General features: G+C 60.6%; 1 protein-coding gene across 1 annotated transcript in view; it reads right to left on the bottom strand.

The window, feature by feature from the left end:
• LOC122545074 (metabotropic glutamate receptor 6-like) overlaps positions 1-18,027 on the bottom strand; it is a 161,089-nt gene that overhangs the window by 7,123 nt on the left and 135,939 nt on the right. The window contains exons 8-9 of the mRNA XM_087985748.1: positions 11,471-11,610; positions 518-1,453 (exon numbers count right to left, since the gene is read on the bottom strand). Of these exons, the coding sequence (XP_087841874.1) occupies positions 518-1,453; positions 11,471-11,610 (1,076 nt within the window). The remainder of the gene's footprint in view (positions 1-517; positions 1,454-11,470; positions 11,611-18,027) is intronic.

The following is an 18,027-nucleotide window of genomic DNA, read 5'->3' as shown; positions in this document are numbered from 1 at the left end:
AATGTGAGGGGGGTGTACGGTGAGGGGGGTGTACGGTGAGGGGGGTGTACGGTGAGGGGGGTGTACGGTGAGGGGGGTGTACAGTGAGGGGGGTGTAATGTGAGGGGTGTGTACGGTGAGGAGGGTGTAATGTGAGGGGTGTGTACGGTGAGCGGGGTGTACGGTGAGGGGGGTGTACGGTGAGGGGGGTGTACGGTGAGGGGTGTGTACGGTGATGGGGTGTACGGTGATGGGGATGTACGGTGAGGGGGGTGTACGGTGAGGGGGGTGTACGGTGAGGGGTGTGTACGGTGAGACGGTGAGCCGGTGGATGGTGATGGGGGTGAGGGGGGTGTAGGGTGAGCCGGTGGACGGTGAGGGGATGTACGGTGAGGGGGGTGTACGGTGAGGGGGTGTATGGTGACAGGGGTGTACGGTGAGGGGGGTGTACGGTGAGGGGTGTGTACGGTGAGCCGGTGGACGGTGAGGGGATTGCGCAGCGAGACCGTGCCCCGTCTCCCGTTGCCTGGCGCGTTACCTTCTCCGCGGAGCCGGCTGTGCCAAAGAAGATGGGGACGAAGGCGAGCCAGATGATGCAGGTGGTGTACATGGTGAAGCCGATGGGCTTGGCCTCGTTGAAGGTCTCGGGGACGCCGCGGCTCTTGATGGCGTAGACGGTGCAGGTGACCATCAGGAGCAGGCTGTAGCCGAGGCAACCGAGGATGGAGAGCTCCGACATATCGCACTTGAGGAGCCCTCGGGCCAGCTCCGGCTCTGGTGGGCGCTGCTCCTCGTAATCCACGGTGGCGTGCGGTGGCCGAACCCCCAGCCAGACCGAGACCCCCAGGAGCTGCACGGAGACCAGCGCCGCGGTGATGACCAACTGGGAGGCCGGGCTGATGAACCGGGGCGGCGTCACCGAGCGCTTGCCCCGCTCGAAGATGCGGTAGATGCGGTTGGTCTTGGTCAGCAGCGCCGAGTAGGTGATGGCAGTGCCCAGGCCCAGCAGGAGGCGCCGCAGGGCGCAGACGGCGGCGCCCGGCTCCGCCACCATCAGGAAGGCGGTGGCGTGGCTCAGGAAGATCCCGCAGAGCAGCACGCCGCTCAGCTCCCGGCCGGAGGCGCGGACGATGGGGGTGTGCTGGTGGCGGGCGAACACCAGGGCGGTGGCGCCGGTTGACAGGACGCCCACCCCGGCCAGAGCCACGGGCACCGCCGCCCAGGCGGAGTGCCACTCCAGCTTGGCCACGGGGGTGGGGACGCAGCCGGTGCGGTTGCGTCCAGGCCTCATGTCCAGGGGGCACGAGGCGCACTCGGACTCGCTGATCTGGTAGCGGTAACCGTCACACAGCTCACAGTGCCAGCAGCACGGCACCCCCTTCACCATCTTCTTCCTCTCACCAGCCTGGCACGGCAAACTGCACACCGACGTCGGGATCCCTCTACCCCCTCCGCCCCACTGCATCTCCTCCAGCTGCAAGGCACCAAACACAGGGGTGGGCGGGAGGGGGCCGAACGGAGGGCTCCCTCTACCCCGATACACCCCAAACGGAGGGCTCCCTCTACCCCGATACACCCCAAACGGAGGGCTCCCTCTACCCCGATACACCCCAAACGGAGGGCTCCCTCTACCCCGATACACCCCAAACGGAGGGCTCCCTCTACCCCACTACACCCCGAACGGAGGGCTCCCTCTACCCCACTACACCCCGAACGGAGGGCTCACTCTACCCCGATACACCCCAAATGGAGGGCTTCCTCTACCCCGATACACCCCAAACGGAGGGCTTCCTCTACCCCGATACACCCCAAACGGAGGGCTCCCTCTACCCCGATACACCCCAAACGGAGGGCTCACTCTACCCCGATACACCCCGAACGGAGGGCTCACTCTACCCCAATACACCCCAAACGGAGGGCTCCCTCTACCCCGATACACCCCGAACGGAGGGCTCCCTCTACCCCGATACACCCCAAACGGAGGGCTCCCTCTACCCCGATACACCCCAAACGGAGGGCTCCCTCTACCCCGATACACCTCAAACGGAGGGCTCCCTCTACCCCGATACACCCCGAACAGAGGGCTCCCTCTACCCCGATACACCCCAAACAGAGGGCTCCCTCTACCCCGATATACCCCAAATGGAGGGCTCCCTCTACCCCGATACACCCCAAACGGAGGGCTCCCTCTACACGATATACCCCAAATGGAGGGCTCCCTCTACACGATATACCCCAAATGGAGGGCTACCTCTACCCCGATACACCCCAAACAGAGGGCTCCCTCTACCCCGATACACCCCAAACGGAGGGCTCCCTCTACACGATATACCCCAAATGGAGGGCTACCTCTACCCCAACATACCCCAAACGGAGGGCTCCCTCTACACGATATACCCCAAATGGAGGGCTACCTCTACCCCGATACACCCCGAACGGAGGGCTACCTCTACCCCACTACACCCCGAACGGAGGGCTCCCTCTACCCCGATATACCCCAAATGAGGGCTACCTCTACCCCACGACACCCCGAACGGAGGGCTCCCTCTACACGATATACCCCAAATGGAGGGCTACCTCTACCCCACTACACCCCGAACGGAGGGCTCCCTCTACCCCGATACACCCCAAATGGAGGGCTACCTCTACCCCACTACACCCCGAACGGAGGGCTCTCTCTACCCCGATACACCCCAAACGGAGGGCTCCCTCTACACGATATACCCCAAATGGAGGGCTACCTCTACCCCACTACACCCCGAACGGAGGGCTCCCTCTACCCCGATATACCCCAAATGGAGGGCTACCTCTACCCCACTACACCCCGAACGGAGGGCTCCCTCTACCCCGATATACCCCAAATGAGGGCTACCTCTACCCCACGACACCCCGAACGGAGGGCTCCCTCTACACGATATACCCCAAATGGAGGGCTACCTCTACCCCACTACACCCCGAACGGAGGGCTCCCTCTACCCCGATATACCCCAAATGGAGGGCTACCTCTACCCCACTACACCCCGAACGGAGGGCTCTCTCTACCCCGATACACCCCAAACGGAGGGCTCCCTCTACACGATATACCCCAAATGGAGGGCTACCTCTACCCCACTACACCCCGAACGGAGGGCTCCCTCTACCCCGATATACCCCAAATGGAGGGCTACCTCTACCCCACTACACCCCGAACGGAGGGCTCCCTCTACCCCGATATACCCCAAATGGAGGGCTACCTCTACCACACTACACCCCAAACGGAGGGCTCCCTCGACCCCGATATACCCAAAATGGAGGGCTACCTCTACCCCACTACACCCCAAACGGAGGGCTCTCTCTACCCCGATACACCCCAAACGGAGGGCTCTCTCTACCCCGATACACCCCAAATGGAGGGCTGCCTCTACCCACTAACACCCCAAACAGAGGGCTCCCTCTACCCCACTCTACTCCAAACGGAGGGCTCCCTCTACACACTCTACCCCGCTCCACCCCGAACGGAGGGCTCCCTCTACCCCACTCCCCACTGAACAGAGGGCTCCCTCTACCCTGTTCATTGCTGGGCACTACGGGACAATTTAGCATGGCCAATCCACCCTAACCTGTACATCCCTGGGCACTACGGGGACAATTTAGCACGGCCAATCCACCCTAACCTGCACATCCCTGGGCACTACGGGACAATTTAGCACGGCCAATCCACCCTAACCTGCACATCCCTGGGCACTACGGGGACAATTTAGCACGGCCAATCCACCCTAACCTGCACATCCCTGGGCACTACGGGGACAATTTAGCATGGCCAATCCACCCTAACCTGTACATCCCTGGGCACTACGGGGACAATTTAGCACGGCCAATCCACCCTAACCTGCACATCCCTGGGCACTACGGGGACAATTTAGCATGGCCAATCCACCCTAACCTGTACATCCCTGGGCACTACGGGGACAATTTAGCACGGCCAATCCACCCTAACCTGCACATTCCTGGGCACTACGGGACAATTTAGCACGGCCAATCCACCCTAACCTGCACATCACTGGGCACTATGGGGACAATTTAGCACGGCCAATCCACCCTAACCTGCACATCCCTGGGCACTACGGGGACAATTTAGCACGGCCAATCCACCCTAACCTGCACATCCCTGGGCACTACGGGGACAATTTAGCACGGCCAATCCACCCTAACCTGCTCATCCCTGGGCACTATGGGACAATTTAGCATGGCCAATCCATCCTAACCTGCACGTCCCTGGGCACTACGGGGACAATTTAGCACGGCCAATCCATCCTAACCTGCACATCCCTGGGCACTACGGGGACAATTTAGCACGGCCAATCCATCCTAACCTGCACATCCCTGGGCACTACGGGGACAATTTAGCATGGCCAATCCATCCTAACCTGTACATCTTCAGACTTTGGGAGGAAACCCACGCAGTTACGGGGAGAATGTGCAAACTCCACACAGTCAGTCGCCCGAGGGTGGGATCGAACTTGGGATTTTGATGCTGGGGTCAGTGGTGCTAACCCCTGAGGCGCTGTGGCACCATAAATGGAGAGCTCCCTTTATTCGGTCAAACAAAATGTAAAGCATGCTCTACTCTACTAACTTGAACATCATGCTTCCTCATCACCATCGCCATCCCGAGGGACAGGGGGTTAGATACAGAGTAAAGCTCCCTCTACACTGACCCCCCCACTCCCAGGGACAGGGGGTTAGATACAGAGTAAAGCTCCCTCTACACTGACCCCCCCACTCCCAGGGACAGGGGGTTAGATACAGAGTAAAGCTCCCTCTACACTGTCCCCCACTCCCAGGGACAGGGGGTTAGATAGAGAGTAAAGCTCCCTCTACACTGTCCCCCACTCCCAGGGACAGGGGGTTAGATACAGAGTAAAGCTCTCTCTACACTGTCCCCCACTCCCAGGGACAGGGGGTTAGATACAGAGTAAAGCTCCCTGTACACTGTGCCCCACTCCCAGGGACAGGGGGTTAGATACAGAGTAAAGCTTCCTCTACACTGTCCCCCCACTCCCAGGGACAGGGGGTTAGATACAGAGTAAAGCTCCCTCTACACTGTCCCCCACTCCCAGGGACAGGGGGTTAGATACAGAGTAAAGCTCCCTCTACACTGTCCCCCCACTCCCAGGGACAGGGGGTTAGATACAGAGTAAAGCTCCCTCTACACTGTCCCCCACTCCCAGGGACAGGGGGTTAGATACAGAGTAAAGCTCACTCTACACTGTCCCCCCACTCCCAGGGACAGGGGGTTAGATACAGAGTAAAGATCCCTCTACACCGTCCCCCACTCCCAGGGACAGGGGGTTAGATACAGAGTAAAGCTCCCTCTACACTGTCCCCCCACTCCCAGGGACAGGGGGTTAGATACAGAGTAAAGCTCACTCTACACTGTCCCCCCACTCCCAGGGACAGGGGGTTAGATACAGAGTAAAGATCCCTCTACACCGTCCCCCACTCCCAGGGACAGGGGGTTAGATACAGAGTAAAGCTCCCTCTACACTGTCCCCCCACTCCCAGGGACAGGGGGTTAGATACAGAGTAAAGCTCACTCTACACTGTCCCCCCACTCCCAGGGACAGGGGGTTAGATACAGAGTAAAGATCCCTCTACACCGTCCCCCACTCCCAGGGACAGGGGGTTAGATACAGAGTAAAGATCCCTCTACACCGTCCCCCCACTCCCAGGGACAGGGGGTTAGGTACAGAGTAAAGCTCCCTCTACACTGTCCCCCCACTCCCAGGGACAGGGGGTTAGATACAGAGTAAAGCTCCCTCTACACTGTTCTCCCACTCCCAAGGACAGGGGTTTAGATACAGAGTAAAGCTCCCTCTACACTGTCCCACACTCCCAGGGACAGGGGGTTAGGTACAGAGTAAAGCTCCCTCTACACTGTCCCCCACTCCCAGGGACAGGGGGTTAGGTACAGAGTAAAGCTCCCTCTACACTGTCCCCCCACTCCCAGGGACAGGGGTTAGATACAGAGTAAAGCTCCCTCTACACTGTCCCCCACTCCCAGGGACAGGGGGTTAGGTACAGAGTAAAGCTCCCTCTACACTGTCCCCCCACTCCCAGGGACAGGGGTTAGATACAGAGTAAAGCTCCCTCTACACTGTCCCCCACTCCCAGGGACAGGGGGTTAGGTACAGAGTAAAGCTCCCTCTACACTGTCCCCCCACTCCCAGGGACAGGGGGTTAGATACAGAGTAAAGATCCCTCTACACCGTCCCCCACTCCCAGGGACAGGGGGTTAGATACAGAGTAAAGATCCCTCTACACCGTCCCCCCACTCCCAGGGACAGGGGGTTAGGTACAGAGTAAAGCTCCCTCGACACTGTCCCCCCACTCCCAGGGACAGGGGGTTAGATACAGAGTAAAGCTCCCTCTACACTGTTCTCCCACTCCCAAGGACAGGGGTTTAGATACAGAGTAAAGCTCCCTCTACACTGTCCCACACTCCCAGGGACAGGGGGTTAGGTACAGAGTAAAGCTCCCTCTACACTGTCCCCCACTCCCAGGGACAGGGGGTTAGGTACAGAGTAAAGCTCCCTCTACACTGTCCCCCCACTCCCAGGGACAGGGGTTAGATACAGAGTAAAGCTCCCTCTACACTGTCCCCCACTCCCAGGGACAGGGGGTTAGGTACAGAGTAAAGCTCCCTCTACACTGTCCCCCCACTCCCAGGGACAGGGGTTAGATACAGAGTAAAGCTCCCTCTACACTGTTCCCCCACTCCCAGGGACAGGGGTTAGATACAGAGTAAAGCTCCCTCTACACTGTCCCCCCACTCCCAGGGACAGGGGTTAGATACAGAGTAAAGCTCCCTCTACACTGTCCCCCCACTCCCAGGGACAGGGGTTAGATACAGAGTAAAGCTCCCTCTACACTGTCCCACACTCCCAGGGACAGGGGTTAGATACAGAGTAAAGCTCCCTCTACACTGTCCCCCCACTCCCAGGGACAGGGGTTAGATACAGAGTAAAGCTCCCTCTACACTGTCCCCCCACTCCCAGGGACAGGGGTTAGATACAGAGTAAAGCTCCCTCTACACTGTCCCCCCACTCCCAGGGACAGGGGTTAGATACAGAGTAAAGCTCCCTCTACACTGTCCCACACTCCCAGGGACAGGGGTTAGATACAGAGTAAAGCTCCCTCTACACTGTCCCCCCACTCCCAGGGACAGGGGTTAGATACAGAGTAAAGCTCCCTCTACACTGTCCCCCCACTCCCAGGGACAGGGGTTAGATACAGAGTAAAGCTTCCTCTACACTGTCCCCCCACTCCCAGGGACAGGGGTTAGATACAGAGTAAAGCTCCCTCTACACTGTCCCCCCACTCCCAGGGACAGGGGTTAGATACAGAGTAAAGCTCACTCTACACTGTCCCCCCACTCCCAGGGACAGGGGGTTAGATACAGAGTAAAGCTCCCTCTACACTGTCCCCCCATTCCCAGGGACAGGGGGTTAGATACAGAGTAAAGCTCCCTCTACACTGTCCCCCCACTCCCAGGGACAGGGGGTTAGATACAGAGTAAAGCTCCCTCTACACTGACCCCCACTCCCAGAGACAGGGGGTGAGATACAGAGTAAAGCTCCCTCTACACTGTCCCCCACTCCCAGGGAAAGGGGGTCAGATGCAGAGTAAATCTGGAAACCCATCAGCCCTGGTCGAGTAGATTATGGGATCGGTTCCCATCTGGTTAAACTGAGTCACCTCTTCAAGCTGTTAAAACATCAATTTAATTGTCAAATCGAATAAATGGTTTAAGCAGCTCGGTTTGAGTGGAGCAGAGCTGTGGGATTTAACCTATTTTGATGAGATGGTAAATCCCTCGCTGCTCAGTTTGACAACGTCGCTATCCAATCGTTCGGAGCTTGCCAAGTGTCAAACTGAGGCAGGCTGCGTTTCGCACTGATCTCGGCTAGGCCCCAGTCGTTCATTTATGGTTCAAGTCGAACCAAACAGACCTCCGTGAGCCCCCTCATCGCTGGGAATTTCGCTGACCTCAGGGGTCTGTCCAATCCCAGCCCCCAGCAATCGGCACTCCGACCTCCCTCGGCCTTGGGAAAATCCGCCCGGCCCTGTGTCCCTCTGTGAACTGGAGCAATAGGGATTCCTGGAGGCTGGGGCTGCCTGAGAGGGAGATGCCCATGTTCGCAATACCCTGGGGTCAAACTCAAATCCCCCCCTCACCCCAGGACACAGGCCTCATCTCTCCTCACCCTCTCCTCCGACCGCTCCCTCAACACTGACCCTCCCACAGCACCCACTCCCTCAACACTGACCCTCCCTCAGCACCCGCTCCCTCAGCACTGACCCTCCCACAGCACCCACTCCCACAGCACTGACCCTCCCACAGCGCCCACTCCCTCAGCACTGACCCTCCCACAGCACTCACTCCCTCAGCACTGACCCTCCCACAGCACCCACTCCCTCAGCACTGACCCTCCCACAGCGCCCGCTCCCTCAGCACTGACCCTCCCACAGCGCCCACTCCCTCAGCACTGACCCTCCCACAGCACCCACTCCCTCAGCACTGACCCTCCCACAGCGCCCGCTCCCTCAGCACTGACCCTCCCACAGCACCCACTCCCTCAGCACTGACCCTCCCACAGCACCCGCTCCCTCAGCACTGACCCTCCCACAGCCCCCACTCCCTCAGCACTGACCCTCCCACAGCACCCACTCCCTCAGCACTGACCCTCCCTCAGCACCCACTCCCTCAGCACTGACCCTCCCACAGCCCCCACTCCCTCAGCGCTGACCCTCCCACAGCACCCGCTCCCTCAGCACTGACCCTCCCACAGCGCCCACTCCCTCAGCACTGACCCTCCCACAGCGCCCACTCCCTCAGCACTGACCCTCCCACAGCACCCACTCCCTCAGCACTGACCCTCCCACAGCGCCCACTCCCTCAGCACTGACCCTCGCACAGCACCCACTCCCTCAGCACTGACCCTCCCTCAGCACTGACCCTCCCACAGCGCCCACTCCCTCAGCACTGACCCTCCCACAGCACCCGCTCCCTCAGCACTGACCCTCCCTCAGCACCCACTCCCTCAGCACTGACCCTCCCACAGCGCCCACTCCCTCAGCACTGACCCTCCCACAGCACCCGCTCCCTCAGCACTGACCCTCCCACAGCACCCGCTCCCTCAGCACTGACCCTCCCTCAGTACCCGCTCCCTCAGCACTGACCCTCCCTCAGCACCCACTCCCTCAGCACTGACCCTCCCTCAGCACCCACTCCCTCAGCGCTGAACCTCCCACAGCACCCGCTCCCTCAGCACTGACCCTCCCACAGCGCCCACTCCCTCAGCACTGACCCTCCCACAGCACCCACTCACTCAGCACTGACCCTCCCACAGCGCCCACTCCCTCAGCGCTGACCCTCCCACAGCACCCGCTCCCTCAGCACTGACCCTCCCACAGCGCCCACTCCCTCAGCACTGACCCTCCCACAGCACCCACTCCCTCAGCGCTGACCCTCCCTCAGCACTGACCCTCCCACAGCGCCCACTCCCTCAGCACTGACCCTCCCACAGCACCCGCTCCCTCAGCACTGACCCTCCCTCAGCACCCGCTCCCTCAGCACTGACCCTCCCTCAGCACCCGCTCCCTCAGCACTGACCCTCCCACAGCACCCGCTCCCTCAGCACTGACCCTCCCACAGCACCCACTCCCTCAGCACTGACCCTCCCTCAGCACTGACCCTCCCACAGCACCCACTCCCTCAGCGCTGACCCTCCCTCAGCACTGACCCTCCCACAGCACCCGCTCCCTCAGCACTGACCCTCCCACAGCGCCCACTCCCTCAGCGCTGACCCTCCCACAGCACCCGCTCCCTCAGCACTGACCCTCCCTCGGCGCTGACCCTCCCTCAGCACTGACCCTCCCACAGCACCCGCTCCCTCAGCACTGACCCTCCCTCAGCACCCGCTCCCTCAGCGCTGACCCTCCCACAGCGCCCACTCCCTCAGCACTGACCCTCCCACAGCACCCACTCCCTCAGCACTGACCCTCCCACAGCGCCCACTCCCTCAGCGCTGACCCTCCCACAGCACCCGCTCCCTCAGCACTGACCCTCCCACAGCGCCCACTCCCTCAGCACTGACCCTCCCACAGCACCCACTCCCTCAGCACTGACCCTCTCACAGCGCCCACTCCCTCAGCACTGACCCTCCCACAGCACCCGCTCCCTCAGCACTGACCCTCCCTCAGCACCCGCTCCCTCAGCACTGACCCTCCCACAGCACCCGCTCCCTCAGCACTGACCCTCCCACAGCACCCGCTCCCTCAGCACTGACCCTCCCACAGCACCCGCTCCCTCAGCACTGACCCTCCCTCAGCACCCACTCCCTCAGCGCTGACCCTCCCACAGCACCCGCTCCCTCAGCACTGACCCTCCCACAGCGCCCACTCCCTCAGCACCCACTCCCTCAGCACTGACCCTCCCACAGTACCCGCTCCCTCAGCACTGACCCTCACACAGCACCCGCTCCCTCAGCACTGACCCTCACACAGCACCCACTCCCTCAGCACTGACCCTCCCTCAGCACCCACTCCCTCAGCACTGACCCTCACACAGCACCCGCTCCCTCAGCACTGACCCTCCCTCAGCACCCACTCCCTCAGCACTGACCCTCCCACAGTACCCGCTCCCTCAGCACTGACCCTCCCTCAGCACCCACTCCCTCAGCACTGACCCTCCCTCAGCACCCACTCCCTCAGCGCTGACCCTCCCACAGCACCCGCTCCCTCAGCACTGACCCTCCCACAGCGCCCACTCCCTCAGCACCCACACCCTCAGCACTGACCCTCCCACAGCACCCACTCCCTCAGCACTGACCCTCCCACAGCGCCCACTCCCTCAGCACTGACCCTCCCACAGCACCCACTCCCTCAGCACTGACCCTCCCACAGCGCCCACTCCCTCAGCGCTGACCCTCCCACAGCACCCGCTCCCTCAGCACTGACCCTCCCACAGCGCCCACTCCCTCAGCACTGACCCTCCCACAGCACCCACTCCCTCAGCGCTGACCCTCCCTCAGCACTGACCCTCCCACAGCGCCCACTCCCTCAGCACTGACCCTCCCACAGCACCCGCTCCCTCAGCACTGACCCTCCCTCAGCACCCGCTCCCTCAGCACTGACCCTCCCACAGCACCCACTCCCTCAGCAGTGACCCTCCCACAGCACCCGCTCCCTCAGCACTGACCCTCCCACAGCACCCGCTCCCTCAGCACTGACCCTCCCACAGCGCCCACTCCCTCAGCACTGACCCTCCCACAGCACCCGCTCCCTCAGCACTGACCCTCCCACCGCACCCACTCCCTCAGCACTGACCCTCCCACAGCACCCACTCCCTCAGCACTGACCCTCCCTCAGCACTGACCCTCCCTCAGCACTGACCCTCCCACAGCACCCGCTCCCTCAGCACTGACCCTCCCACAGCAGTGTTACTTACATTCATCCTGAGTTGGTCTGTCCACTGCCCGATGACCTTGTACCCTGGGGTGCTGGTGTTGGTGTGGTGATACTGGAAGATGTGATAACGCCCTGGTGCGTCCCCATTCTCGTTGAACATCACTGACGTACCCGCACTCCCTGTTGGAGGCCAGAAACTGTCAGAGAACATCTCACACTTGGCAAAACCCTCCCTGTTATCCCAGCGTCATCCCGTACAGATACTCATCCAGTCCCAGAGCGCGGAAACATTCCATTCAGCCCATCCCGTCCGTGCTGACCCAGATACCCTAACCTAACCCAGTCCCCGTTTGCCAGCACTTGGCCCATCTCCCCCTAAACCCTTCCTATCCATGTCCCCCCCCCCCCCCCCCCCATCCTTTTAAATGTTGGCATTGTACCAGCCCCCACCACTTCCTCTGGCAGCTCGTTCCACACACGCACCACCCTCTGGGGGGAAAAGTTACCCCTCGGGTCCCTTTCCCCCTCTCACCTTAAACCTACCCCCCTCTAGTTCTGGGCTCCCCCACCCCAGGGGGAAAAGACCTTGTCTATTTACCCTATCCATGCCCCCCTCATGGTTTTATAAACCTCTAGTTCTGGGCTCCCCCACCCCAGGGGGAAAAGACCTTGTCTATTTACCCTATCCATGGCCCCCCGCCTCATGATTTTATAAACCTCTATAAGGTCACCCCTCAGCCTCCGACGCTCCGGGGAAAACAGCCTCCGGCCTATCCAGCCTCTCCCTGTAGCTCAAACCCTTTCCTGACCCCTTTCCCAACATCCTTCCCTGTAGCGGGGAGACCAGAATCGAACGCAATATTCCCAAAGTGGCCTCACCAATACAGACGCGACATGACCTCTGACCAATAAAGGAAAGCATACCAAACGCCTTCTTCACTATCCTATCGACCTGCGACTCCACTTTCAAGGGGCTATGAACCTGCACTTCATGGTCTGAATTCTCATTCAACGTTGACCCACTGTTGGAAGAGAAATTCCAACCCTGCTCTCTCTCTCTCTCTCTCCCCCTCTCTCTCTCTCTCTCTCTCTCTCCCTTCACCGTGCTCGTGAGTAATGCCTTCCACCAATTTCTCTCTCGATCGTGTCAACGTGCGCCTTCGGACGCCACCCCCACCGGCCATTTTGAGGAGATCTCAGTGTAGACTCCCTCTCTCGGAGTCCCTCGTCTGTTGTACAGACCGCCCTGACCTCTGGAAACACCCAGCATGCCTTGCCCCAGGCGGAGAACAGGAGGCCGCGTGGGAGGATCGGGGCAACGTCCGATAGACGCCCCTGCGTCCACCCCTCCCATGATCCCTTCCTGACCACGGTCTCCCGGAAACGGGGAGGGGGAGAGAGAGAGAGAAGGCCTGCCTTTTGATTGTGGGCCTGGTTTCCATAGTAACCGATGGAGAGGGGCCTAAAAACCAGGCCCCTGGATACACCCGCCCGACCTCGCCTCCGGTCAGGCGCTGCTTTGACACGTCAAGTGGTCCAGGCTCCATTTTGTTTTGGTCAATCAGGCTGCAGCTTCAACTTCCAGGCCCCACGGGGGTTAGGCCTTGAACTAATTACGAAGAATCTCGCTGGGACGCTAGTCAGTCGCAAGATGATAAAGATAATTGAAGGCCCGGGGCTTCTATTAACCTACATTCGCTTGCACGCTCCCCAGCAACGGCCCTCGCCAACTCAGGTCATCTGTCTGGGCACGTGCCAACTGTTCAGACTGCCCGTGGTACACCTCCCCAACCCATTCACTTCTCGGCAACAACACCGATTCCAAAACTGGCCGTCACGCTCTCCAACCCCTACACCCCCTCCCTATCACACTCCCCTCCTCCAGCCCCTACACCCCCTCGCTATCCCCGTCCCCTCCTCCAGCCCCCTACACCCCCTCCCTATCTCCGTCCCCTCCTCCAGCCCCTACACACCCTCCCTATCTCCGTCCCCTCCTCCAGCCCCTACACACCCTCCCTATCTCCGTCCCCTCCTCCAGCCCCTACACACCCTCCCTATCTCCGTCCCCTCCTCCAGCCCCCTACACCCCCTCCCTATCCCCGTCCCCTCCTCCAGCCCCCTACACCCCCTCCCTATCCCCGTCCCCTCCTCCAGCCCCTATACCCCCTCCCTATCCCCGTCCCCTCCTCCAGCTCCCTACACCCCCTCCCTATCCCCGTCCCCTCCTCCAGCCCCTACACCCCCTCCCTATCCCCGTCCCCTCCTCCAGCTTCCTACACCCCCTCCCTATCTCCGTCCCCTCCTCCACCCCCACATACCCCCTCCCTATCTCTGTCCCCTCCTCCAGCTTCCTACACCCCCTCCCTATCTCCGTCCCCTCCTCCAGCCCCTACACACCCTCCCTATCTCCGTCCCCTCCTCCAGCCTCCTACACCCCCTCCCTATCTCCGTCCCCTCCTCCAGCCCCTACACACCCTCCCTATCTCCGTCCCCTCCTCCAGCCTCCTACACCCCCTCCCTATCTCCGTCCCCTCCTCCAGCCCCCTACACCCCCTCCCTATCTCCGTCCCATCCTCCAGACCCTACACCCCCTCCCTATCTCTGTCCCCTCCTCCAGCCCCTACACACCCTCCCTATCTCCGTCCCCTCCTCCAGCCCCCTACACCCCCTCCCTATCTCCGTCCCCTCCTCCAGCCCCTACACCCCCTCCCTATCTCTGTCCCCTCCTCCAGACCCTACACCCCCTCCCTATCTCTGTCCCCTCCTACAGCCCCTACACCCCCTCCCTATCTCCGTCCCCTCCTCCAGCCCCCTACACCCCCTCCCTATCTCCGTACCCTCCTCCAGCCCCTACACCCCCTCCCTATCCCCGTCCCCTCCTCCAGCCCCCTACACCCCCTCCCTATCTCCGTCCCATCCTCCAGACCCTACACCCCCTCCCTATCTCTGTCCCCTCCTCCAGCCCCTACACACCCTCCCTATCTCCGTCCCCTCCTCCAGCCCCTACACCCCCTCCCTATCTCTGTCCCCTCCTCCAGCCCCTACACCCCCTCCCTATCGCCGTACCCTCCTCCAGCCTCCTACACCCCCTCCCTATCTCTGTCCCCTCCTCCAGCCCCTACACACCCTCCCTATCTCCGTCCCCTCCTCAAGCCTCCTACACCCCCTCCCTATCTCTGTCCCCCTCCTCCAGCCCCAACACCCCCTCCCTATCTCTGTCCCCTCCTCCAGCCCCAACACCCCCTCCCTATCTCTGTCCCTGGGAGTGAGGGACAGTGTAGAGGGAGCTTTACACTGTATCTAACCCCCTGTCCCTGGGGATACAGTGTAGAGAGAGCTTTACTCTGTATCTAACCCCCTGTCCCTGGGAATGGGGGTACAGTGTAGAGAGAGCTTTACTCTGTATCTAACCCCCTGTCCCTGGGAATGGGGGTACAGTGTAGAGAGAGATTTACTCTGTATCTAACCCCCTGTCCCTGGGAGTGGGGGGACAGTGTAGAGTGAGCTTTAGTCTGTATCGAACCCCCTGTCCCTGGGAGTGGGGGGAAAGTGTAGAGGCAGCTTTACTCTGTATCTAACCCCCTGTCCCTGGGAGTGGGGGGACAGTGTAGAGGGAGCTTTACTCTGTGTCTAACCCCCTGTCCCTGGGAGTGAGGGGCAGTGTAGAGGCAGCTTTACTCTGTATCTAACCCCCTGTCCCTGGGAGTGGGGGACAGTGTAGAGGGAGCTTTACTCTGTATCTAACCCCCTGTCCCTGGGAGTGGGGGACAGTGTAGAGGGAGCTTTACACTGTATCTAACCCCCTGTCCCTGGGAGTGGGGGACAGTGTAGAGGGAGCTTTACTCTGTATCTAACCCCCTGTCCCTGGGAGTGGGGGTACAGTGTAGGGAGAGCTTTACTCTGTATCTAACCCCCTGTCCCTGGGAGTGGGGGGACAGTGTAGAGGGAGCTTTACTCTGTATCTAACCCCCTGTCCCTGGGAGTGGGGGGACAGTGTAGAGGGAGCTTTACACTGTATCTAACCCCCTGTCCCTGGGAGTGGGGGACAGTGTAGAGGGAGCTTTACTCTGTATCTAACCCCCTGTCCCTGGGAGTGGGGGTACAGTGTAGGGAGAGCTTTACTCTGTATCTAACCCCCTGTCCCTGGGAGTGGGGGAAAGTGTAGAGAGAGCTTTACTCTGTATCTAACCCCCTGTCCCTGGGAATGGGGGTACAGTGTAGAGAGAGCTTTACTCTGTATCTAACCCCCTGTCCCTGGGAGTGGGGGGACAGTGTAGAGGGAGCTTTACTCTGTGTCTAACCCCCTGTCCCTGGGAGTGAGGGGCAGTGTAGAGGCAGCTTTACTCTGTATCTAACCCCCTGTCCCTGGGATTGGGGGACAGTGTAGAGGGAGCTTTACTCTGTATCTAACCCCCTGTCCCTAGGAGTGGGGGACAGTGTAGAGGGAGCTTTACTCTGTATCTAACCCCCTGTCCCTGGGAGTGGGGGACAGTGTAGAGGGAGCTTTACTCTGTATCTAACCCCCTGTCCCTAGGAGTGGGGGACAGTGTAGAGAGAGCTTTACTCTGTATCTAACCCCCTGTCCCTGGGAGTGGGGGACAGTGTAGAGGGAGCTTTACTCTGTATCTAACCCCCTGTCCCTGGGAGTGGGGGAAAGTGTAGAGAGAGCTTTACTCTGTATCTAACCCCCTGTCCCTGGGAGTAGGGGACAGTGTAGAAGGAGCTTTACTCTGTGTCTAACCCCCTGTCCCTGGGAGTGGGGGGCAGTGTAGAGGGAGCTTTACTCTGTATCTAACCCCCTGTCCCTGGGAGTGGGGGGACAGTGTAGAAGGAGCTTTACTCTGTATCTAACCCCCTGTCCCTGGGAGTGGGGGACAGTGTAGAGGGAGCTTTACTCTGTATCTAACCCCCTGTCCCTGGGAGTGGGGGGACAGTGTAGAGGGAGCTTTACTCTGTATCTAACCCCCTGTCCCTGGGAGTGGGGGACAGTGTCGAGGGAGCTTTACTCTGTATCTAACCCCCTGTCCCTGGGAGTGGGGGGACAGTGTCGAGGGAGCTTTACTCTGTATCTAACCCCCTGTCCCTGGGAGTGGGGGGACAGTGTCGAGGGAGCTTTCCTCTGTATCTAACCCCCTGTCCCTGGGAGTGGGGGGACAGTGTAAAGGGAGCTTTACTCTGTATCTAACCCCCTGTCCCTGGGAGTGGGGGGACAGTGTAGAGGGAGCTTTACTCTGTATCTAATCCCCTTTCCCTGGGAGTGGGGGAAAGTGTAGAGAGAGCTTTACTCTGTATCTAACCCCCTGTCCCTGGGAGTAGGGGACAGAGTAGAGGGAGTTTTATTCTGTATCTAACCCCCTGACCCTGGGAGTGTGGGACAGTGTAGAGGGAGCTTTACTCTGTATCTAACCCCCTGTCCCTGGGAATGGGGGAAAGTGTAGAGTGAGCTTTACTCTGTATCTAACCCCCTGTCCCTGGGAGTGGGGGGAGACAGTGTAGAGTGAGCTTTACTCTGTATCTAACCCCCTGTCCCTGGGAGTGGGGGGACAGTGTAGAGGGAGCGTTACTCTGTATCTAACCCCCTGTACCTGGGAGTGGGGGGAGACAGTGTAGAGTGAGCTTTACTCTGTATCTAACCCCCTGTCCCTGGGAATGGGGGAAAGTGTAGAGTGAGCTTTACTCTGTATCTAACCCCCTGTCCCTGGGAATGGGGGAAAGTGTAGAGTGAGCTTTACTCTGTATCTAACCCCCTGTCCCTGGGAGTGGGGGACAGTGTAGAGTGAGCTTTACTCTGTATCTAACCCCCTGTCCCTGGGAGTGGGGGAAAGTGTAGAGTGAGCTTTACTCTGTATCTAACCCCCTGTCCCTGGGAGTGGGGGGAGACAGTGTAGAGTGAGCTTTACTCTGTATCTAACCCCCTGCCCCTCCTCCAGCCCCTACACCCCCTCCCTATCTCCGTCCCCTCCTCCAGCCCCCTACACCCCCTCCCTATCTCCGTCCCCTCCTCCAGCCCCCTACACCCCCTCCCTATCCCTGTCCCCTCCTCCAGCCCCCGACACCCCCTCCCTATCTCCGTCCCCTCCTCCAGCCCCTACACCCCCTCCCTATCTCCGTCCCCTCCTCCAGCCCCTACACTCCCTCCCTATCCCCGTCCCCTCCTCCAGCCCCTACACCCCCTCCCTATCTCCGTCCCCTCCTCCAGCCCCTACACCCCCTCCCTATCCCCGTCCCCTCCTCCTGCACCTATACCCCCTCCCTATCCCCGTCCCCTCCTCCAGCCCCCTACACACCCTCCCTATCTCTGTCCCCTCCTCCAGCCCCCTACACCCCCTCCCTATCTCTGTCCCCTCCTCCAGCCCCCTACACCCCCTCCCTATCTCCGTCCCCTCCTCCAGCCCCCTACACCCCCTCCCTATCCCCGTCCCCTCCTCCAGCCCCTACACCCCCTCCCTATCCCCGTCCCCTCCTCCAGCCCCCTACACCCCCTCCCTATCTCTGTCCCCTCCTCCAGCCCCTATACCCCCCCTCCCTATCTCTGTCCCCTCCTCCGGCCCCCTACACCCCCTCCCTATCCCCGTCCCCTCCTCCAGCCCCCTACAC

The sequence above is a fragment of the Chiloscyllium plagiosum genome, unplaced genomic scaffold (assembly GCF_037043375.1).
Source record: "Chiloscyllium plagiosum isolate Xiang-an unplaced genomic scaffold, Cpla_swu_hap1 HiC_scaffold_211, whole genome shotgun sequence".
NCBI classification, from domain to species: Eukaryota; Metazoa; Chordata; class Chondrichthyes; order Orectolobiformes; family Hemiscylliidae; genus Chiloscyllium; species Chiloscyllium plagiosum.
This window is presented reverse-complemented; position numbering and strand designations above follow the sequence as displayed.